The sequence below is a fragment of the Accipiter gentilis genome, chromosome 29, assembly GCF_929443795.1.
Source record: "Accipiter gentilis chromosome 29, bAccGen1.1, whole genome shotgun sequence".
Taxonomy (NCBI): Eukaryota; Metazoa; Chordata; class Aves; order Accipitriformes; family Accipitridae; genus Astur; species Astur gentilis.
Genome location: NC_064908.1, coordinates 3193102 through 3217345, shown reverse-complemented (window position 1 = coordinate 3217345; position 24244 = coordinate 3193102). Strand labels below are relative to the sequence as shown.

At 43.9% G+C, this 24244-nt stretch overlaps 2 protein-coding genes across 5 annotated transcripts in view; both read right to left on the bottom strand.

The window, feature by feature from the left end:
• RBBP5 (RB binding protein 5, histone lysine methyltransferase complex subunit) overlaps nt 1-23051 on the bottom strand; it is a 43067-nt gene extending 20016 nt beyond the window's left edge. Inside the window, exons 1-14 of one of the 4 annotated variants that reach the window (XM_049831676.1) lie at nt 22944-23051; nt 22687-22712; nt 22389-22561; nt 21825-21965; nt 21170-21332; nt 20597-20706; nt 20299-20418; nt 19863-20016; nt 19681-19752; nt 18951-19068; nt 18098-18167; nt 17753-17982; nt 17241-17435; nt 11992-13850 (exon numbers count right to left, since the gene is read on the bottom strand). In XM_049831676.1, the coding sequence (XP_049687633.1) occupies nt 13825-13850; nt 17241-17435; nt 17753-17982; nt 18098-18167; nt 18951-19068; nt 19681-19752; nt 19863-20016; nt 20299-20418; nt 20597-20706; nt 21170-21332; nt 21825-21965; nt 22389-22561; nt 22687-22712; nt 22944-22962 (1617 nt within the window). In that variant the 5' untranslated portion in view covers nt 22963-23051 and the 3' untranslated portion in view covers nt 11992-13824. Of the gene's footprint in view, nt 1-11991; nt 13854-17240; nt 17436-17752; nt 17983-18097; nt 18168-18950; nt 19069-19680; nt 19753-19862; nt 20017-20298; nt 20419-20596; nt 20707-21169; nt 21333-21824; nt 21966-22388; nt 22562-22686; nt 22713-22943 lie in introns of those variants that run through there. The other 3 variants (XM_049831674.1, XM_049831678.1, XM_049831677.1) reach the window with 3 other exon arrangements.
• Nucleotides 9404-11900, bottom strand: TMEM81 (transmembrane protein 81). Its single transcript, XM_049831679.1, has one exon. The coding sequence runs from the start codon at nt 10338-10340 to the stop codon at nt 9552-9554; it is 789 nt and encodes a 262-aa protein (XP_049687636.1). The 5' UTR covers nt 10341-11900; the 3' UTR covers nt 9404-9551.
• Nucleotides 23052-24244: the final 1193 nt, after the last annotated feature.

The following is a 24244-nucleotide window of genomic DNA, read 5'->3' as shown; positions in this document are numbered from 1 at the left end:
TTCCTTCTGGCCTTAAAAAAACAATCTACTGGCTTCCTTCTACCTTTGGGAAGGATGTCAAGAGATCAGCTAAAGCAACAGTACACAGTGCAGGCCTGAGGGTCTCCACCGGAGTTAAGCTGAAGCCAGACGCAGTCATGAGAAAGACGAGAAATTGGGCTCCGCAGTACCGGGTCATGGGAAGTCTCACCCAAACTCTTTCCCTCAGCCCATCCTGGATGCATTTACTTTCAAATAGCCCCTAAAAGAAATACCATGCTTGACGATGGGATGCCCACGGGGGACTCAGACACTGGCTGCAGCAAGATGTGCTCCCAAGACCCGCTCTGAGCCCCTAAGGACAGAGGGATGGACAGAGGGATAGACAGTGAGAAGCAGCTGCTCCTCTTCTTCCCAGAAGCTACAGCCACCCACAGCTTGAGGTGACAAATGCAGTTTGTTGCCATATAACCCTCCCAGCCCCTGGCCTCTGGGTGCCAATGGCAAAGTTGACCCCACAAAGGGCCCGAAGAGGCTGGGCTCAGCTGTGCTCAGACCCCAGGCAGGCTCCTGCCCCTCTGACCCACGCTCTACAGAGCTGCAGGCGAGGATGCGCATCACCAGGGCTGTAATTAGCTCAGGGATTTATGCTGCAAAGGGGCTTTGTAAAGGTGAGGGCAGCATCATTAAAGAAACCAGCAGGGAGTGGCCAAGACTGAGATGAATCCCTCTCCAGTTCCTCCCCGGCAAGGGCACTCCTGCTTTCTCAAGAGCCATCATTAAATGCCACTGCACATGATATAAATCAAGGAGACAAATGTATCATCACTGACAAACAGGTGGGTCCTACTGGAAACACAAGCACAGCCCTGCGGAGAGAGCACGCTGGCAAGCCGTGCTGTGCGGACACTGGATGAAGGATGCTGTGAGGCATCGCTTATGCCCATCAGTCCCAGCGAGCCAGGACCAGCTGACCACTCTAACCTCCCAAGAGCTCAGCTGCATTTAAGAACAAAAACCAGTTTATCTAGGAGTGTCTGTGTGTTTCCAGCAAAAGCTCCTACACAGGTTTCAGGCATTAAGGCTGTAGCCACTATGAGGACAGCCCTTGCCGCAGTATTTTGGCAGGTCTGGTCCCAAGAGAGGTATTTTTCTACACAAATATCAAGGGGAAATAGATAACTTTCTGTGAAACCTAAAGCATTTCCACCTAAGGTTCAAATTTGTGTGAGTTGTTTGGGGTTTTTCCTGCAGGGGTAGGGTGGCTGAATTGGTTTACTGCTCTTCTGTTTAAAGTCACAGAAAAAGACAGTTCAAGCAAATCCCTTAAAACTGGTAGCAAAACACTTCAAGAATTCAAAGGAATCCATCCCAGAGCTAATGGTTTGTGTCCCACCTGAGAATACATCCTCCTCACTACTTCCCCACAGGTATTTTAAAGGATTTCTTGTTTCTAGGTCTTACATTGTTGGGTCTCATGTTTGCTGCCTACACAGCACCGCACACTGCTCGCTGACCCCCCCCCAGCCTGGACACTTGCAAAGAGGTTTCATTAATTGCTTTCTATACAACTGTTACTTTACTTGCAAATACGAAAAGGGTGAGCAAAGGATTTACACCCATGCAGCCCTCCTCTCACAGAACAGACATAAAGCGACAAATAAAAGTAGACCTTTCTTGGAAATAAAAAAGCATCAGGAAGAAACAGGCAGTTTCCACAAAGAGCACAGAACTTTAGACAAACAAGCCTGGGATTAGTGACAGGGTTAATGAAAGACCCCTCTGCCTCAGGAAGATAAACAAAAGCAGCTTTTTTAAATGTAAGGGATGCAGAAAAAGCAAGGGACAGACAGATGCTGGTTGGAATGAGCTCAGAAGCCTGGGGCAGACAGGCAGAGAGAAGTCAGACTAGGCTTGTAGCATCAGCAGAGCCTGCCTCGTTCCTGGGAAACTGATAAAGAGTGCTCCAAGAAAGAGGAACTGCTTGAAAATTATCTTTCTTCTCTCCTTTTGGGACCAAATCAGGGTACAAGCAAATTACCTCTGTGAGTAAATCTTTAAAGCCAACAGATGTAAAAGATAGTTCTTACCACTCTGAAGATGCTTCATACTCAGCATTTTCATAAAATTCCTACTCAGAAAATAAGCAGTTGATCTTTTTACCTCAGTGGATAACAGGGTGCAAAACAAGCCAATGCTTATATTGTCAGGGACACGGAGGGACAGAATCTTAAAAGCTTTGTGCAAATCTATGCTACAGTTAGTTTTGTTTAACAATATCCTCCTATTATTTGCTTCTGTCTTACGATTTTGGGGGTTTGCTACATACCATGAAAGCCAGATTTTCAAAAGAACTCAGCATATAATGCTTGAAAACTCCTAAAACCTTATTTTACTGCCTAAAAAGAAATTGTCCCTTACTGGCACTCAATAGATGTTCAATAATACTGATTTATTGACCATCACCAAAGTCAAAGCCAAAACTTGCTAAAGAAGAAGAAACTTCAAAACAGTCAAACAAAAGGGCAGATTTATTTTATATGCTGCTAAGTAATTCTGGTCTAAAGGTTCTGATTAAATTAAATCATGGCATCAAATTAAATATCATCAGAACTAAGCACAAAACCACCCTTATTATGGTCTACATCTGACTCAGCATACACTAATTTAGAGTTAACTAAAACACACCTGCTTAGGATTAACACTGCAATAGTGAATTTGCTTTTCTATCCTCAGCCCAGGATGATGCATGAACTAAACCCACAGTACTCAGCATGCTTTAGCAAAATATGCTGCTTTGTACATGAATTCCATAGGTCTATGCTGGTATCACCAGAGACAACCACAGACAACAAATGAACATATTTATGCAGTATTCTGTGGCAGAAATGACTGCCAAAAAGCTGCAGTTTCCTGGAAAAAGTGCAGGGAAGAACACAGGCAAAACACCAATAGCTACTCAATGTATCTGTGCTGGGAGAAAGCCAGCAAAAGGAAAGGGGAGAGCAAACTCTGAATTTCCCTAGTTTTCAATAGGCTCATTCCAAAAGGACTTCCAAAATGTTCATTGGCAAAGTAGTTCCTAGGATGGCGTGGAAGAGATTCGCTGCTGTCCTTGGGAAAGGAGGTGCATTACCCAGCCAGTAGTTTTGCATTCACATGCATTTCTTAGCCACAAGCAAAGTATTTCACTCTTCACCTCCTAAAAACCTCTATGGGAGGTATGCAAATGTCCGTCCTGTAATCAGCCTCCAAAGCAGCCTGAGCACAACAGATGGGGACTGCGTTGCTGGTGCATTCACCAGTGCAGGTACTGCTTCCACAGAACCAGATTCACTGCTATTTTGTAAAATGCTCTGAAATACCTGACTAGGAAAGACGTTTTATGAAACCAAAGGTCATTAAAGAAAATCACCACATTTCCAGTTATCTTCTTTATCCTGCCTGAGGCTCAGGGAACACCTGCAGTAAGCGAGATACTGCATAAAGGAGCCAAAGGGAGAGGAAGAACAGCACATGGGAAGCAGCAGTGAGTGGGAAAGGGGGGAACAAGACACAACAGCCCAAGAGCTGCACTGCTCCAATATATCCCAGCAGATCCCTGAACTGCTGCAGGCAACTGCAAGAACAAGTAAAAGAATTAACACAGATCAACATGCAGAGGATGGAAGAGTCTGACAGCCCCATCTCAGTGCAGAAGCAGCATATGGGGTTTGTTTTCCTCTTCGCTGCCATTCAAGTTCCAGCAGTTAAGGCAATCTAGTCATTCAATTTAGATAAGCTTCAGTAGCTATCAGCAATTTAAACAGCTGCCTATGCCTCTCCATTCTGTTATTACCTCCTCCTTTCCAAGTGCTAATGCCATTAGCAAATTGACTTCCTCCCTCACACAATCTGTCTGGCTTTAGTATGTACAATACTAATTGCTTCCTAATACTTAGGATCATCAGCAGGCAGCAGAAGTTTGTACCAGAAGAAAACCCACCAGATGGGAACTGGTAGCACATAGGGTTTGCATGCAGTCCTTGCCATCCTCTCCTCCAAGTGAGGCAGACAAACTGGCCAAGTGTGGGAAAAAGAAGTTTAGGCACTGTATTACCAATTCAGAGCAGAAACACTTTTTTCTGCAATACAGCCAGTTACGTTTGGAAGAACAGGGACAGTGACTAAGACGACATGCATATTACAGGAAAAGACAGAAAGAAATGTAGGGATGGGGAGAGTATGCTGTTTTGAAGGGTCCTTGCTTCAGTTGCTTTCACTGACCTCCCTGTACCTCTGACCTCCCCTATTCCCTTTTTGTGACCTTTCCTTCCCTCAGTTCAGAGTGCTCTCCCTTCCTTCCCCTCCATCACCCAGCAGACCTGCTAACGTAAACATCAGCCAACATACTTTAGATTGCTGCAAAACTCAAAAAGCATACAAGGCAAGTACTATTTCAAACAGCAGCTATGCCAGTAAGAGGCCCAGTCCCATCCTTTCTGATAGCTGGAGCCACACTGTCCATCACAGTCCTCCATCTTAAAATAAGCATTAAAAAAAAATTAATCTTTCCTGCTTCAGGCATCTGGCTCCCCTTGGAAAAAAAAAAAAAGGGAGGACACAATAAAAAGATGAAGGACCCTTTTGGCTCCCACTCTGACCTCCTCAGCTGAGCAGTGAGAAAATGGATTGTCCTGGACCTTTCATGTAATCTTTCTGCATTTCTAAAACACAGCTGCCCACAGGATGATAGCCTCTACATTTACATCACAAAGAGCAGAGAGGCTCTTCCAGATGGGACAGCTTCTCTTTGTAGATTTTAACCATTAGCTCCCAAACCAAGCATATGTCAGTTCCCACTATTCAGAGAGTTCTTCAGCACAGAGGGGATCCCATTGCCTGCCCCAAACATGACCAGAGGAGGTCTTGTCCCACACAGCAAAATGGACAGGAGAGCAGGCAGCAGCACACAGCTTCCTCTCTCCTGTGATGGGTATATCTCTCATTTACAAAGTTCAATTGCCCATTTCTTCAAGTTCAGTAGGCAAAAAGAGCTCTGTAAATCAGGTGTGCAGAAAGTGCCTATTTCAGTTTTCATTAGCTATTTGTATTTTTGCTTATATGTATTAAAAAGAGTGGCTGCTTTTTGCACATACTGGGATGTACGCTACAGGCACCTGCCACAAAGACACTCACGGACGGGAGAGACCTACACCAGCTGAATGCAGGCAGGCAGGCAGCAGGATCCTGAGGAGGCTGAAACATGGGTGCACACTGCATGGTGCTGATGCTGATGCTTTTTATAGGCTGTGGAAAGAGAATTTCCTGGGGGTGAGAAGAGTTTCACAGGACAGAAATCTAGGGCTTATTGTATGCAGAGTTTGCTCACCATGGTGTCAAATCTGGGCAAAAGGCTGAGTCAACGTGCTTCACCTTGCTTAGAAGAGGCTCACTGTGGTTTTAGTGAAGTTGATTACAATAGGTTTTAAGATAAAAGAAGCCAGATAACATAATGCAGGTATCAACAGGACAGATTAACAGTAAACCAATGCAAAACATGGAGTTCACCGCAACTTCTTTTCATACTGATTTTATAAGCACACTTGAGATACAAAGATATGATTTCATCTCCCATCTCTGCAGCAGAACGAGGAAACGATTTAAGAGCCCTACCTACATGGATCCCTTTCCCAATTGGGGGAGATACTACTGAGCCTCTGAGCAGTTAATTCTGTAGTAGAGCTACCAGCTTCAGGGACAGGGGAGCTCTTTGGCAAGGCAAAGGAATTCTGCAGTAAGAAAACATGAGATTAGTAAGTATGAATGGACTATTTTGCAATCTGCTCCCCTTCTAACCAGGTTAATGGAAAAGATATCTCCAGAGCCAGCTTACAGGAGATCCTAGAAATACTCCAGAGCACAGGGGTACAGATTACACTGGAAGTTCATAGACAGAAGTCTGCCCGCGAGCCTCCCCAAACATCTGATGCTGCAACTCAGACAGACTTCAGAGCAGGGAATGAGAAACACCGCAAGGAAAAGAACTGCAGCAAGTCGTGTTTAAATCGCTGCCTGGATAGGTATGTACAATGTGTTGCTCAAGGTAAAGAAATGTCTCCTAGAAAGCAGCAATAGCATAGCATGCGAAGCACAACATCAGCCAACATCTCTCAAAGCTGGATTTCTAATCAGCTGCACCCACTAACAGTAAAACAGGCTAACCTAGCTCCTGCTTAGCAGTGGCTCTTTGGTTTGGCCAGTCAGACAGTAACAAAAATATGGCCCTCAGCATGCCAAAGCGCAGAGCCAGCCCCTCTCACGGGGCTGGGGAGGGATCTGTGTTTCTGTTTGGTTTCTCCACAGGGCTTTCTTTGATTACTTGCTGCCACAGGATTGCAACAGCGATAATGAATCTAATTACCCACTTTCTGCACCCTGTGCCACAGGAAGAGAAGAGTTGAACTATAAGGTAGCTCATCCTATTTTGCCTCCATACTTTCCAAAAATCTTTTTTAGTCACCTCAGGCTTACATCATCAGGTTTGCCAAACCAGATTTCATGTTCCCTGCTCTCATTGCATTTCCCTCTCAAGCATTAGCCCTTATTCATCAAGATGAGTTGAGTTTCAGCAGCTGTTACTCCATCCCTGCAGCTCTTTCCAGTGTCTCTGGGAGCTTGGTAAGGCCACATCTCAGGCTGTTTACAGCAGCAGCAGGGAGAGCTTAAGGCAAGAGAGAAATCCTGCCATTGTTTATGGTTGGAGAATGCTTAGAGAGATGACTCATGCTCAGCCAGGGAGGATAGCCCCAAAGATATCTAACAGCTTGTGGGTGTTTGTTTTTAGGCAGAAAGCGAAAGCAGTGAAGGCGAAGATGAAAAGCAGGTATTTCTCTATCCTAAGTGGGACAGTGGCCTGGGCTTTGCTGACACCAGCACTCAGCCAGGTGAGAATTCAGGGCCCGATGCAGGAGTAGCATCAGACCGCAGCCATGAAGATCCCAGCGCAGAGATCTGTGCCAGCACATCTGCACGGAGAGGACTCCTTACAGACTTCCCCACCCATGACAAGTTAAGCGATTCCAGTTTCTGTGGCGTAAGCGCAGAGGAGCGCAGAAGATTTCAAGAACTCCTGGAAAGCAGATGCAGCAAATATAGACCCATTTCCCAGGAACAAGAAATGCCTCACAGGTCAGGAGGCCAGGAGGGGGGCTGCAAGCAATGCAAACAGGACCAGTGACTCCCTAAGTGCCTTCAGATTTGTGAAAATAGCATCCCAAGAGACAAAGGGCTGCAGCACAGGGGCGAACTCTGCCTGCAGAGCGCAGCAAGATAGAACAGAAATAAAGCCAGTGAGAACGAACCATCAGCACGGGCCATAGACGTGTGCCCACCACCACACATTGCTGCCAGCTCAAAAAGGCTTACGATTCCTCATCATGCACGTCATTACAGGAACTACACGAACTTGCTGCAGGAAAAGGCTGCTGCAGAGTGTCTAAGCGACCCGGCTAGAATGTCAGCAAAACCAAGGCGATGCAATGAAAGCCCAGAGGGCAGAGCAGGGGATAACAGGAACAGATGGAGACTGGCATGTGAAAGGAGCAAGCGGTCCTTGAAGAAGCAACACAAGAACTGGCTGCTAAAGGCCAGGGCCTCGAGAATTGCAGAAGAACAAAGCAGACTGACCACAGATGAGGACACTCTCAGCAAGATGAAGACTGGGTAATACTGGAATAAGGCTCAGAGAAAGCAGCACATGCTCCTAGCCAAGGAATAGAAACAGAGAAAAGCAGTGCAAAGCCACAGGGAACAGCTGAGCGAAGACAAAGCCAGCACTGAGCACAGGAGAAACTTCAGTATTGTGGAGCTGAGCCAGAGGAAACTGATGAAGAACAGAAGCAAGAAAATCTTGGACAACTGGATCACCATTCAGGAGCTTCTGAGCCACAGGACCAGATCGCCAGATGGAAGAAGGACATACAGTCCCTTGCTGTCTGTCACAACTTTGTCGTAACCCTCCCGTCCCTTCCCAGAGGGTCACCCCAGGCATCAGGAAGGAACAGTGCATCTTCCCAAAGGCATCTTCTGTCATTGCAGAATGGTTCCCTCCAATATTTCCAAACTTCTGCTGGTCATTGTGCCCATTAAAGTCTCCCTGCAGAAATAGGGAATGCACTAGAACTACAAACTGGGAATTCAAGCCTGATGACAGGCTTGCTTCTCCACTCAAATACAGCTAGACAACCCCAGGGTCAATGGATCATTGTCCTGATATACGTATTGCCTACTTCACTGAACATGAAGATTTGGCTCACTACATTTCAGTCTGATTTTTTTGTACAGGAGTCTCTGCAAATAAGGTATTTACCTCCATATCCAACTCCTTCTATATTAAAGCATTTTTTTGTTGTTCTGGTAAAAAGAAAAAATAATAGTATGCTTCAATCTTTAAAAGAGTCATATCATTATTTTCCACAGAATTGAGTGTGCCATGCATTCCTGTACTTTAGTTCACAGCAGACAAAAAAAAAAAAAACAAAACCAGACTTAGTAAATATAGTTGTTTACTGTAAAACAAGGGACAGAAGTAGAAAGAGAAGCCACTTAATAGGTCCCTCTGTGGATTCTGCTACCAAGGGGGAAACAATACTCCCCATGGAGTTGCTGCATGTTTTATACTTATTAATAACCAGGAAAATGAAAGATCCATAAGCCCACTGAACTCTTCACTTCCTCCCCCTTTAAAGATTTTAGGAATGAGCTCAGCTCTGAGTGACGATTAAAAATCACCCAGTTATGTTCCTAAGCAGCAGTGCTCAAATTGAAGATTTGCTTGTGCTACCCAATGCTCCCTCCTTCGCTATTCTACACTACAAAGGAAACAGGGCAAGCTCCAAGCTATCACTTGAAGATATTTCACAGTTTTGCAGGCTCTAGTAGAAGGAAATAAATCTCTCTAGAGGAAGCAGACAGTAGTGGTCCACCCCTCATCCCCACACTGCCCCACAGCTACTGAGACCAGACCACTTGGATCTGATGGAAAGGACACCAGCCAGGCAGGAAACTTGGTTTGTAAGCCCACCTCGAAAAGCATCCTTATTTCTACGCACCTTGTGCTGGAGAAACACCATCTACCAAACAGCGATCTGTGTCAGCTCACATCACCACAGAGTTCTCGGCAAGGCAGAAGAAATTCAAGGAATTAAGACAGGAATAAGGATCGCAAGTTATTAGCTAAATAAAAAAACCCCAAACACCTAAAGGTAAAATAAAGGTCTATTAGAGGAGCAGAGCAAGGTAATTAGCAGTGAGCAGTGGGAGGTTTCTGTGGCTCAGTGGCCTCCTGTCTGGACCATTCTAGACCATCCTTTCACACAATGTGGAGCCAAACTGCCTTGCCCCATCTGGAGCTACTGTCTGCACTATTCCATTAAGAGTCCTGTACTAACTTATCAGACTCCAAAGCTTAAGAAAGTATTTGGTAATAAACTGTGTCAGCCAGAAAAAAAAAATTACAAACTTTGCCGTGAAATACTGCATCAATACTAATAAAGAGACAGAGACAGGAAATTGTATTAAATCTCGGTTCATTACTCTGCAGCTCTCCTTCTCAAAATCTTCCGCAAGAAGCAGAGTGCCATGCTCACCAAGATACCCCCTATCACTCCACTTCCAACTCCTACCAAGCATTCATAAAACAATTCTCCTTGCCAAAAGTGCTGCTGTTCTTGCACTTCTTCATGGGCGCTGTTTTCTGTGTTTCCTTCCACCTCATTTGCTGCTAACTTCTGTTCCCAAGTCAAGGATTTTTGAAAGTTCAGATCCACTAAGTCACTTCGGATCACTCTGACCCCAAAGTAGACCCTCTTGATGACTTTGAATGTCTTCAACAACTGCACATCGCATCGGTAAGTCCCTGCATCAGACTCCCTAGTAGGGGAAAATCTGACGACAGAATTGGGGTTTTTGAAAGGTTTGAACAGTACATTATTTGTCGTGATAAGGCCTTGGGCAAGGCTCCACCTATAGCTATAGGCTTGGCTACTAAAGCCGACTACGTCCGAGGTCATGCAGCTGAACTGGAAGGGTTTGCCCACGGGGACGGTGAAGTGGAGTAAACCACAAACCCAGCTGGTCAGGCAGTCGGACCTGTGCAAGGTACAATTCCTCCTCTCTCCAGCGGGAGTGATCTCGCACATCTCCTCCAGTTTGAAGCCCAGCCCACAGGTGACACTGCAGGATGTGGTGTTGACTGCAACTTTCGCTACAACTGACTTCAGCTCTGCTGGGATGGTAACTTTTTCAAAGGAAACTACCAATGGCAGACAGAAAGCACAAGGTAATATCCCAAGGATGTGGCTGTTCCCCAAGGTCTTCATATTGGGGTTATCAATCAGACATGCTACTTTCTAAAGCCACGCAAATCCAGTAGTCAAAAAACCACAAAATCATTCTTTGTAAATCTTCAGACTTAGTATTTCTGAAATCCCACCAGTATCATCTTCAGGACCTAATCCTTCCAGTAGGAAAAATCCCCCAAGACAGGCTTGAAGTACAACACTGCTAAAGAAGATGCAACACATTACTATGTTGGTCAGAATGTGAATAGTTCTTGTAACAAGGCAATAGAATGTTTTAATCCACTATATTCCAGCAAATGGGATCTATTTGACAATTTAAAAAAGATTAAGTCCTCCCTTCTCTGTAAGATTTTATGTCCTGTTTTAGATTAATTTCCACTGTAAAGAAGTACTGTTCCAGTTTAATTTTCCCACCAAACTATAAAGCAATGTAAGTAATCATTACTGGAAGCCTTAAAATAATGTTGTTGAGCATGCGGAAATCATAATTCCCTATGCAGCACCTGCACAGTTCTGTCTTATATACACGTATCCCAAAAGTACTCCTCAAATTACCAAGATCACGAAAACACGATTTCAGCCTCTAGAGTCTGATGGCACTGATATCCAAAGGAAGCTGAACTGTATTTTATCACTGGTGATACCCATCTCTATGTAGGGCTCAGCAGAGTCGCTCACATCTCCGCGAGCCTGCGTTCCCAGGGGAGCGGTGCCAACATCACAGTCCACCTGCCCGGGTCAGAACGCGGCCCCAAACCTTCCGAGGGAGAACAAAGAACTCCCCTACGTGTGAAGCCAAATCAAGTCCTCCGAGATGAGGACTCAGCATAAAAGCATCGTATTAGGCTCCTGACATCCACTATTGGACTCAGAAGGGATTCAACAGCACTGGCCTCACGGCATCACTCAGAGGAGCTGCGAGCCGAAGCCCCATGCTCTGTGTCATGTACAGCCACCGACTCCGAAGAGAGTTACAAGCCAAAATCTCCACATTCAACCGATGCATCTGTAAAACAGAAACCACTTGTATGCTGCCATTGCAGCAAAACGCTTGAAAAGGAGACATCCCAGTGTAATTCATTTAGTGCTCAAGTATTCCAAAAAAATAATGCACTACTAAAAAAGTTCTTCATGAAAAAAAAAATCAAAGTTACTTATTTTTGATGGAGTCAATAAACTATGGTCAAGGCAGTTCAATAGTGTCTCCTTACCAGCAACTGAATTATGGATTGCAGAAAGGATTTGGATTGCCACGTTCTTCAACAGCTCTGCTAATGAATATCCACACTTCTCTTCCTAACAATCCTTAATTTCTTAAAATGAAGACTTCTGAAGATCTACTATATGTATTTTCCACATTCAATTTCCCTGGAGGTGCACTCTACACCCAGCATGCTTTGTGTTCAGCTCCCCTTTCACGTGTCTGCCTCAGAGTGCCGAGGCTGCACTCAGGTACACAGGGGTTTTATTAGACTACAAATTTACTCCTCCCTCTTGAAAAGAGATCATCAACTAAGTGCCACACAAAGAAACCAACCAACAACACACCAGCTGTGGTGAAGGCACAATATATTTGTGTTTGCACCAGAGCTGTGTTGTAGGATTCCTAAACATTGTCACAATATAAACAATGATGGTTGTATGGAAAATCCAAGACTTACCCATTGACTTTAGGAAATAAAACATACCTCTTTATTTACAAACACAAAAACTAACATCACTGCTATATACTACCATCAAGCCAGTATCTGACAAATATTGTACAAAACTACAGATACCAAAAAATAAAATAAGAGATGGAAGAAAATAAACCAACGACATATACACTGTACAGAGAAGTTTTAACAGAAACGAAGGCTGAAGTCTGTGGCAAATCATATGCTTTAAAACAATATAGAGAACCATTGCCTTTGCATCTTTTAAAGCTTGTGGGATCAGCCACACCATATATGGGTGGATTTGACGTAACAATGTTCCAGGAAAGATGCGAGTCATCCTACAGGCAGAAAGAACAAAGAAAACTAATACTGTACGCAAGGGAATGGATTTCATTAAATGAAGCAGGCCACTGTACCAAAGCAGGAAATGAAAATACCAGTTTCAAAAAACCTGATTTGAAATGTCTCCTCTCCTCCCATGCTTCTATCTCATGCATCTACTGCATACTTCTGACTATAAATTAATAAATCTCTTTATGACTCCTCTTCTTGGTTTTTAATGTCTGCAGGATACTTTGAAAATTTAAATACATAGTGATAATCTCAATAATTACATCTGGGGAAAAACTGAAGTAATTGCACAGGAACTATAAAAGTCTATAAAACAAGGGGCATTGGGAATGAAAACTTTCTTTTAACAGGCAGTTGGTCTAGCACAGAAAGGTGTCAGGCTGTAGGTATCAGATAGAGAAAGTGTCTCTTGCCATTCCCACAAGGAAAATATCACAACCATCTTCAAGGAATAAAAGGTTAAAGCATGGCTGGGAATGAGCTGTTAGCATTCATCATTCTTCCATTCTTGATCCAGAAGTTTGGAGGGGGGCGGAGGGGAACAAAAAACTGAAAAACTACTGTTTCAGTTTGGAGAAATATTGGTTCTGTTTTTTCTCTAACTGCCAGTACCTACCAGCTAAGGAAGAAACCAATTGTTTCTGGTAGGGAACCTCACAGGAAAGAGAAAGAATAAAAAAAACATCTGCAAGGACAGAAAGAAACTGCCAACACAGCTTTTCATATCACAGGCTAGAAGAAAGCATATCCACTGAGTATTTTATCTAGAGCTACTTTCACTTGTTCCTTCTCTCTCCCATAAGCAGAGTCATCCTTCATGTCTAAAATATTCACAATATGAAGATTCATTCTTTGCAGACTTCAGAGGGGGTCTTGATTCTTCACATTAGATCTCTATCGACTTGAGATGAAATCAAACCTGGCACATAATCAGCAGCAGCGTTTCTCTAAGCATGTCAGCATAGAAGACATCACACTGAGCTAACAGAAAAGCTGATAAGGTAATACAGCTGGCATAGAAGGATTTACAACTCACCAAAATGAAAATTAACAGCAAAGAAAGGGAAGTTTGCAGGATACACAGTCATACGGCATCAGGCATAAAAATACACACTTTGGGTGTTCTTCAATCCAGGAACAAAGCAAAAAAATATTTAAAAGACAACGGCTGATAAGATCTGGAGTGGCAGAGTGTTGGGTACCAGCTCACTTTAGAAATAGTTATATATGTCAACACAAAGGCAGTCCAATTAGTCTCTTTGCAAATCACATGACCTGAGAGTCAGCATCTTACACTGTTCGATGAAGAGGCAGTTAAGGAGGAATGAAGGCCGTTTCCTCTTCCATATTCATTTCTTACAAAAGTCACTCCCTGAATCCATGAACAATCAGTCTGCTGTATTAGTCAGTCCACTCTGACTGAGCATGTCATCTATTTTCCACATTATGGTGTCAATATAGGAAAGAATACAGGAAGATAGAGAAGAATGTCTTCATAACAATTCTGAGATTGCACCACCTGCTAAAGAGATCAAAGACAGGTGAAAAGTAAGTAACCAGACTCCAGAAAGCAGAGACCACCAAATACGGTAGCGTTTCCAGAAAAAAAAATGAAAGAGAACAAGATTTTCTAGATAAAGCCATTCTTTTCAGAATGAGATATAATCAACAAGATACTATCTACGACAAATTAAGATCTACAGTATAACTGCATTTGTATTTGAGATCACGTGCACAGGCATAGACAAGGCGGCTAAGGAACTCTGAGCCTTTACTCCAAAAAGTTGCAAGCAAACTTACCTGGTGTACAATTTTTTGATTCATCAATCCCAAAAATCTGAGAGCAAAGGACAACTGAAAACAACAAGTTCCACCTAAGTCTGGGTTAAACCAGATTGCTGTAAGAATTTATTCTAAAACTATAAAATGGATCGAGCTTCTCAGTTTGTTTATACCGAAACCTGATTTTGACATAGCTTTAAGAATAAGACGTTTACTGCCAGACTGCACAGTACAGTGACACAGACGCACTTGCGCCCGGCTCCAAGTTCCAGCCATGCAGCATGCAGAAAGACACTGTATATTATGTCGTATCAGCAAACAGTTTCCAGAGGAGAAACGCTTGCTGTGTGACTGTTTTAGTGACTGGTTAGTTACTTCAGAAAGCAACAGCACAAGGAACTAGCAGAGTTAACAGCTTCAGGCACAAGAGACAGAAAAGGCAGTCTGGGTCCAGGATCCCAGGCAGGTGGCCATTTGAATTTGGAAGTGCGTATTTGTGGTGTGGTGGAACACCGGCAACCCCAAGAAAAAACTGGCTGCCCAAAATAGGATTCTAAGTGCAAGCCGTAAAGAGAACAAAGGAAGACAGACATGAATTTCATGGAGTAAAAGACTACTGTGAGCTTGGAAAGATCCAAGTGACAGTTTCTTTCAGTGCACAATCTGTTCTCATAACATGACTCATATAGACACTTCCAACACTGACTACTGAGATCTACTGCATGGATCTTATTAGATCCTCTTAAGTCAACAGCACTGTAGAAAGGAGCACAATAACAGGTCCTAATGAGAGACAGCAGTCCATCATAACAATATTGATTATTTGCCTATATCTCAATCAAGCTAAAGAATGCCACCATGGAAAAACACCTTAAAGTGCTTACAGGCAGCAAAAACTAAAAGTAAATTTTAGAAAGCTCTACCACCTCTGATAGATGGGCAAAGTAAGTAGGGAACTTGGGTCTAAACCCATTTGTTTGTAAGAAAAGAAAATTTCCATTCTACAGTGTCCAAAAACCAAAGCTAACTGTACTGGCACAGGTATGCACAATCCAAGCTTAGCAGCAGTAAAATTCCACTGCTGTCTTTTATAGCAAGTCAGGCTATAACAACTGCATGAAAGCATTAGAAACAAAACCACACAAAAATCCTCCCAAATACAGCTTTGCAAGGACGTGTAAAAAAACAAGAAAGGAGTCTGTCTAGAATGTTGCTTCATTTGAAACACGTTAGAGGAAATGGGAGTATTATTTTCCCAGCTCTCAGAACAGACCAACGCAATAGTGATCACAAGCTGCAAGAAGAAAGTACACTGACATCTGTCTGCAAATGTAGATCAAGCGAATTAGTAAAACAAGTTGATAACAAAGTTCCATAAACATACCTTGAAAAAGTTGAACAAAAACACTTGCTATTAAAACTACTTCTCTGAAAACAGACTGCTTATACAGCCACTTAAACATGGAAAAGTCAAAATATCCAGCTTTTTTTTTTTTTGAAGCAGGTGATGACTGAAATTTGTTTTGGAAGCCACTTTGTTAAGTTTCCAGTGCACGATCCTTTCTCATTTATATCCTTTTGCATACGGTCATGTTAATTAGCAGCACAGTAAAAGAAAGCAATCAACAGGCCTGCTGATAAAACTAATGGTTATGCTCATTTGGTCTTCAAACCGGTCTTGTCCATCCAGCATGGTACAACAGAGCGGTCAGGATGTGTAACAGATGCCAGCAAAGACACCTGAGGATCCACACAATCCAGTAATTCCTTACTATCATACATTAAAACATACTGGATGCCCCCTAATGACTTGAAAAATCAAAAGAGAATCAGCCTATCTGGCAAATCTGACACTAGAAGCTAAGCAGTACCTCCCAGGCTACAAACAAGGTCTAAGGATATTCTTGTGTATCTGTTTAATTTCTAGATTTTGCAAGGTGCAGTGTGAAAGGATTAAATAGAAGCAAGCCCAGAAAACATCCACCATGTTTTTCCACATATAGACTAAGTTTCCTTTATCCCATTCCCTTTTTCAGCAAATAGCAATTATCAGTACTAGCACAAGCAACATAACAGGAGCTGAGCAGGAAGGACAATGAGCAAGGTGGGTAGCATAGGACCAGCAGTGAGGGAAGGAAGGGGGGGGAGGAATAAAATCACTTCCGTACAGTCTAAAATCCACAGCAGCAGCTGCTGATTCAAGGAAATGCAAAATTTGATAGATCAATTACATTGTGTCTTTGAAACTGTTTATATATCAACCCTGGGTTCTTCATTACAATCTAAAAAAAAAAAAAAAGTTCACATCACTTAATCCAATCATGTGCTTTCTTTACTGTGCTTGAATGAACTTTTCCCAAATAAGAAACTGAAATAGCAAATGAGACAGATGGGAAACACTTGGTCCCTCTGAGACTAAGTCTAGACCCAGACAAAGCTGACTGCAACAGTCCTGTTTTAGTACACAACCAACAAAATATGACCAAAAAAAGAAAGGGGGGGGGGGGGGGCAAGAAAAGTCCACCAAAACCTATCCTCATTTACAGCAACTGTACTTTCTGGAATTTAACGAAGGCTGCTGTATAGCTAGGAATAGAAAATTCAGCCCCTGAATTTTATCTCAGGGGTCATTTATCAAGTGGACCATTATCAATGCTCCATTTCCTAATTCTGCCTACAGAATTTTTCTGTTCTTCATCACTGCCTAGTATTGATGGCACAAAGTATCAATTTCAGCTTCAGAATCCTTCACTATTCACATTTCCCCCCTCAAAATCGACCCATCAAAACCTAACATTGTTACTGTTTATGTAAGAATTGATAGAAGTTATTGAAAAGATTCAAGTTATGAAAAGACATTTTGCTTCAGAAATGGTGCTCAATCTCTATTAAAAACCCTACATGCTCTTTATATGCAATAACACAGGCATGGATATCAGTTTTATTACAAATATTGAAAGCACTCCCACTTAAAAAAATGTAAAATTTTGCCTATCCTTGACAGCAGCTAAACATTTAGTAAGCAAGTGCCATTTGGGAAGATAAAATGCTATGACTATATTAAGTCAGGGTCTGTACAAAGCAAGGCCACCAAGCAAGCCAACGACGCTCACGCTGGGTTCCTTACCTGTCAAAGGCTGTCCCAGCTCCGCCTGCACTTTACCCTTCGCTGCTCCTTCCAGAGGTAAAGCACCTCTGTCCCCTTTGTAGAGTTTCGGTTTAAATGGAGAATCTTTGTCTTTACCTTTTGATCCTTTAGGCCTGCCTGCTTGCTTCTTCTTGGATTTACCATCTCCCTTCACACCCAGCAGCGGATGGACTTCTGTGGAGAGACAATGTGTTACCAAAGTGAGTTATCCCTTAAGATGCTTGTATCAGCACATACAGCCCTTAGTGTTAAATACAAACAGCATTAAAAATTACAGTTTCAGGATGCCTTTTCTCATTCCTAGCTTGCAAAATGCCAGCAGATCTGCAGAGTTGGTGGCTATTAATAACTGTTGTAAGAAGTGACTTCAAAGGAAGGAGAAAATTAGGGAGTGACCTTCTGAACTTCTGGTCTTCAGACAAAGTTAAGGCAAAGCTAAAAACCACCTCAGATGCAGAATAGGCACTAAAACAATGGCAGCTTCTACACACCATCATTAGGTACTCCTTGTAGTTCAATGTTGGTGGTTTTGGGCTTCTTCTTTGGTGCCTGAGGTCCATCAGAGGAGGACTGCCTCTTCTTCTCGGATCCTATTCCCTCATCAGTTAAAGAACTCTGAACCGCATCTGGTGGAGGTCCATAGGGGTTTTCTTCTGGATCTTCAACTTCAGGAGCAATGGGTAAGTAAAGCAAAGCCTTGGAGTCCTCCAGTTCTTCATCACTGAAAAGGAAAAATATTTGCTTTCATTTAAAACTTGTGGGTTTTTATAACATATTATACAGGAAATATTAGCAATAAATTTTGTATTCATACTTTAAACAAAATATTCTTTCACCTGCTACAGAAGGCAGCAATGGGATCCACACTAGTTACATCCACTTCTTCATCTTCTGCAGCATCAGCACCTGAGAACCAGAGAAAAAAGACAAATTAAAGACAGTAAGGAAAAGACCGAATTACTTAGAAAGAATGGGACTGACTGCTTAAATGTCTAAACATGCAGAAGTGAGAATTAAAGCAGAAAACAAACCTAAAGTATCTCCTCTTAAATCCATCAGGTTCTTATTTGTCTATGTTCTCATACAGACCTATTGTTATAAAACACCAGTAATAAAGCTAGATACAAGATTTAGAATCTTCTAAATGTTTTGTTGTTTTCACTAAACTAGTTCTGAATCTGATTAAATTTATTTTAATGCTTAATTCCCACAAGCCAACATTACACTTGAATATTAGAAACTGCTAAACAACAATTAATCTAAATATGAGAAGTGCTGCAAAGCCTGGTAATGAGGAGAGCTCTGTGGTATGCTGGGAATAATCCTTATTTCTTTCCATAGCTTAACCATAGCCTTTCACAGTACACAATTTTTTGGCACCACCAAGTGGCCAGGTTGCACTGCTACTGATTCAAATTCAGCACTGCCGCTGTTGAGAGTTAGCTGTCTATTTGCTGCTGCTTTCTGCTCAAACATGCATTGGAGATGGGAGACATTTCTAAAAAATGTTGCGCATCAATTGGCAGGAATCATATTGATTGTGTTAGTTCATACATCTTCATTTATCCATTCCTGTTTTGTCATTTAATACCCATGTATACTACCATGACCGCTAGTTTTAATTTTTACTATGGTCATGTAGTCAGACTACCAACTATTTGCTACATAGAAACCCACTTTAAGCAGTACCTGTCTGTTCTGGTTCACTCTTATCTTCATCTTCAATGTCAAATTCTGACTCTCTCTCTTCATATTCTACATTTTCATCCAGCTCTTTGAAGTCAGGTGCAAAGGCACTCCAGTTTTCCTAAACCACAAATTCAGAACAATTTTTACCTTATGCAAAGGAACAGCAGCTGTAGTGAGGACTCGTGCAATTAAAACCTCATTCTGCATTAAAATCCCGCAAGCCACACACAAGATCACAAAAAAAAAAAAACAAAAACAAACAAACAAACAAAAAAAATGAAGCCTCGGTTAGGTCCACAGTCATACAGCAAATTAGGAATTGCACAAGTTAGTTCCTACTGAAAATACAACATTGTAATATTCCTTAAACATTGCAATTTACTTCATAAAACAAAGCTGTGTGTTCACATTTAGCCACTTCAGTTTTGGCTCGCTCGCTCACTCGGATTTCCTATGCTTAAACACCACATTCAGAAGGACACCATTCCCACATAAAATGTCCCTGTGATGATATTTAAGAATTAATGCAAAGCTTAACTAGTTCAGCGGCTGAAGTATGAGAACCCTCCTCACATTCAACAAGATGGTAAACATATGTCAAGTTAGGCAGGTGAACCTAAAAAGCTTGTTGAATGGGGATTTAATAAAGGATTTCAACATGCAACCATACAGTCTACTAGGATGGAGACCACTGGGGAATCCTCTTAAGGAAACCATCTAAAACACTTACCACTTGATTCTGAGCCCATATTGATACAACACCACTTGAAATAGAAGCTATGATCGGTCGGACAGGATGCCACTAGATTTATTTGAAAGAGAAAAGAGGAGGAACTTCATTGGTAAATGGAATGAAGAAAGGTTACTTTTCAAAACAACAAGGAACGTAGTAATAGCAGACAGTTTTCTTACTGCTACATCCAAGAGTAGCTCTCCTCTGGTCCCATGGAGAATTTTCACTAGGTTTCCAATACTCTTCTCCCAGATGTACAGGGCATGCTGTCGTGCTGAACCTGCCACTATATATTCACCGTCACCAGAGAAACAGCACTTCTTCCATGGTGTCCTGCGTGCAAAGACAGCATCACAAGTTAAACGGTTAAACAACAGCAGAGCATGGACGTCGGAGGACTGCGGAGTGGGCTTGTTCTTCAGACTGAGGTCTTACATACTCCCAACCACAAATAATAGTTAAACTTCAAATCAAACTGTGACAGGTTTCAACATATCTGTCCATTACACTGAGTAAGATACCAAACTACCCTTCATCCAGAGACTCCCATTAGTGCCGAGCACACAAACCTCACCTTTTCAAGTGAGGCTGACCAGCCATTCTACTGCCTCTTACCGGTTCACTAAATCCTGCAGCTTCTGCATCGGTTCAGGCTCCCCGTCTCGTCCACAAGTTAGAATTTCACGGCCATCGTAGACCCTGATTATCCGGTCCGCTGTGTTTATTAAAAAGCAGCTGTAGAAAGGAGGACATAGAACATGCATTGCATTAAAAGACTAAAGATTAATTGAAAACTATAGGGTAGATTGACAGAGCATACAAGGTCTGAAAAAACCCCACAGTTCTTTCACGGAACATATTCTGATTCTTTTTATTTCCTTAAAGTTACCACTTGATAGACGAAGTAACTCACCTTCCTTTCCGAGCAAATTCAATCGATTTAATAGCTGTGGTGTTGCTGGTTCCAGTTGTCACTCTGAAGGAAGCAACAAGATCCTGAGTGTCTGTTTTTAAGACCAAGATCTGAAGATTAAGGAGACAGAAAGCAATCAGCATCTTCATTATAACTCATTCCCCTCTTGGTACCTTTAACATCAACTACTAACGCTGACAACAGAAGCTTCAGAAATCTACACAGGAATAGTTGGGATTCTGCAACTGTAGTTCTACTACAGTTTCTGTGACAGTTCTGCAACATAAACATTGGCTTCTTTACACTGGAAAAGGATCCAACAGACACGGTCAAAGACAACAGCAACACAAAGACCTAATTCAGACAAAGGCTATAGTCTAGAGATCTTCAAAGATAAAACACGATGCTTTATTCAGAAGATCATATCAATGCAATATCAATTATTCAAGAGACGTCGAGGAAGCTTAATTTGTATACTAAAACAAAGAATGCAACCCAGAAACGTTAAGTATCTTGATAAAAGCAGGAAGCAATCTAAGCTACTGCATCCAGTGTCACCTGCTAAAGTCTCACCTTCCCCTTGGCATTGCCCGTATAAATGTATTCCCCTCGCCTGTCAAAGGAGGCCACAACATTGAGATCAGAATCATCATCCACAGGTAGGACAACATGTTTGGAGTCTGACAGCGTTAGCATCACTGGCGCCGACTTCATGGGACAAACCAAAACTCTGTTTCTGCAAAGCAGAAAAATAAGAGGTAGCAGTTTCTTCTCTGGAAAAGAATTTCCATATTTAGATGCAGAAAAAAACACCCCAATCTATATCAAGAAATACAGAATACCGCTGTATTTTTATCTTACTTTGTCTTTGTTAATTTAATCGCAAAATGACATTAAGCTGGTGTGTACTTTAACTTCCTTTCTTTCTCTGGAAGCTTCTCCAAGTTTATGCAGTAACTTGTAAGCTCAATGAGACATTTCTATATACGCTTCCAAGAATCATTCCCTTGTTTCCCCTCCTCCCGCACTGATATTTTCATAACAAAAAGAGCCACAAAAAAATCCAGTTAGGGTCCTAATCATAAGATGATACACCAAAATCATCTATCCAAGTTGGAAAAATCACTTTGCAAACTGCAGTAAAAGCTTTGAATAATCATTAGTTCTACCAAAATAAGAGCAGTTCTACCAAAACGAGAGCATTCCACCCTTTTTCCACAGGACTTACTGGTCTCGAGGGTGGTACTGAACTTTCAAGATAGGCGAAGGAAATCGAAATCTCTGGTCGCAGTCTCCGGAGAGCACATCCCATTGCGACACAATGTTATCGGTCGAAGCACTCACCAGTTTGTGACCATCTCGACTCCAGCTACAGTAATGAGAGGTGGTCCAAGTAAAAGTTACTCCTTAAATGCGTAAGACGTGCCTACGGCTTAAAATTATCAGACTCAGATGTAAACCTGTTAGCGTGAACAATAACCTAACATCCAAAAACTTAATAGCCGTAACATGCTTCTAAACTCTCTTAAAGGAAACTATCCTGAAATGTAGCCGAGTACCCCACAGCGGGCTGGCGTTTCAGCGGTCAACACGCCCAGGTGTTAAGAGCCGTCAGGGCATCAGCGCACCCGAGGCTCAGCAAACACAGGCACAGACAACCTCTAACAAGAACGAGAACAGCCTTTCACACCTGGTGCGTAAGCTACGAGCTCAATTACCGCTAAAGGTTGAATTCGGTTGCCCCGAGCAAAAAAAACCAAACAAAACAACAAAACCCCGAGCGTTTTCTCACCATAACGAGCAGACGGGGTGAATGTGAGCGCTTATGATTTTGGCGATGCCCCTGGTGAGGAAGTCCCAGATGACGATGCGCCCGTCGTTGCAGCCCACGGCCAGCAGCGTGCCCCAGCGATTGAAGGTGCAGGTCAGGGCCATGCTGATGCAGTCCAGCGTGCCATCGGCCTCCTGCGGGGAGAGGGCAGCGGAGGGGGGGGGTCAGGCCGCCGCCGCCGCCGTCCCGCCCGGCCGCCGAGCCGCTCGCAGCAGCCGGCGGGACGGGGGTAGCCCCGCGGGGCGGGGAGGACGTTTACCTCGGGGTAGTTCTGGCCGAAGGACTCTGCAACGAAAGGTAAAGACGGCGTTTAGGAGTGAGGCGAGCCCGGCGACCCCGCGGCCCGCTCCGCCTGAACGCGCCCCGTTCACGCTCCTCCACCGGCGGGGAGGTGGATCGATACCCGCCCGCAGGCGGGCTCCCGGCCCGGCCCGGCCGCCCCTCTCCGTCCCCGGCCCCGGCCCGGCCCGGCCGCCGCTCTCCGCCCCCGGCCCGGTCCCCGCAGCCCGAACCCACCGAGCAGCTCCAGGTTCATCGCGGCCGCCGTCCCGCTCCCTCCGTCCCCGTCGCCGAAGGACCCCGCTGAGGGGAAGAGGGGGGGGGGGGGGGGCCTAAGCTTGCGCTGCGCCGCCCGGGCGTTCGCCTTAACGAATCCCCCTGCCGCTCCCGTCCACCTACAGCTCCGCGGTCCACCGGCACCTCGCAACCCGTTGACGACCCGAACCGGGATCGCCGGACCCAGCGCAGTCCCCCTCACCCCGCGGCGGCGGGGCTCGGTAGCGCGGCGGGGTTCAGGCAGAGCCACGGGCAGCCCGGCGCCTGCGCGCCGAAGGTTCCGGGCGGGTCCCGCCGCCGCAGAGCCGAAGGTTCCGGGGGCGGCGGGGAACGATCGTTCACAGCGGGTTTGGGTTTGTTGGGTTTTTTTTGTTTTGTGTGTTTTTTTTGTTTTTTTTTTTTTATTGTGCAGCGCCCGGTAGGCAAAGGCTGAACTCACAGTCGCGTCTCTGACAACACCCGGAGCGCAGGGGAATGAGAGGGGTTAGTACGGCGCGGGTCGGATACAAAAAAAATTAAAATAAAACCCCACAACAATAATGATAAAATACAACAGTTGAGCTCGGTCGTTCTGGTTATTGCACTTTTTGGTAGGCGCTCGGTAAGGCGGTTACATTTTCCTATAACGCCGTGACATGGGCCAGGCGGGGCCCCGCTCCCCGGCCAAGCAGGCGAAGCCGCTGTAAAAACATGCAGTGCTCTTTTATTTTTAAGCCCCGCGGGAGGTTGAAGCGGATAAAGGGCAGCTTTCTCCTGAAAAGAACAGTGATGCTTTAGGGAAAAAAAAAAAAAAAAAAGTTACTTGTGTAACTTTTAGTGGTCCCCTTCCCCAAACACCACACCAGTGCAGCCCAGGCGCCCGGGGTGGGATATGAGGAGAGCCCAGCCAGCTCCCTTCCAGGTAAACACCGCGCCTGCTTCTCAGTCCTAAAAGAAAGCATTTAGTCTAAGAAACAATCCTCTGAATTAAGGTAGGTATCGGGTGCTTCAAGACACAACAAAAGCAGGATCAGGCTGCCGCAGCCCTCCAGACCATTCCTTGTCCCGTACGGAGCGAGTGCATTTTCCCCCAGCTTGTCCCACTAAGTGTGGTGTGAAGGAAAGGCTTAAAACTGGGCTGGGGAGGCTGAAGGGCAGAGCAAGTTCCTGCTGTGCTTGAGCCTTGCACTGACCTAGCGACTCTTCAGCATGTAAACCTCACCGCAGTGACCTTTGTAAACAAAGCTTGGGGGTTTTTTTGTTTGGTTTGCATTCCCCCCCCC

Bases quoted from the DNA above. Each gene is read 5' to 3' on its own strand.
- TMEM81 (XM_049831679.1), bottom strand. From the start codon at position 10,340: ATGAAGACCTTGGGGAACAGCCACATCCTTGGGATATTACCTTGTGCT.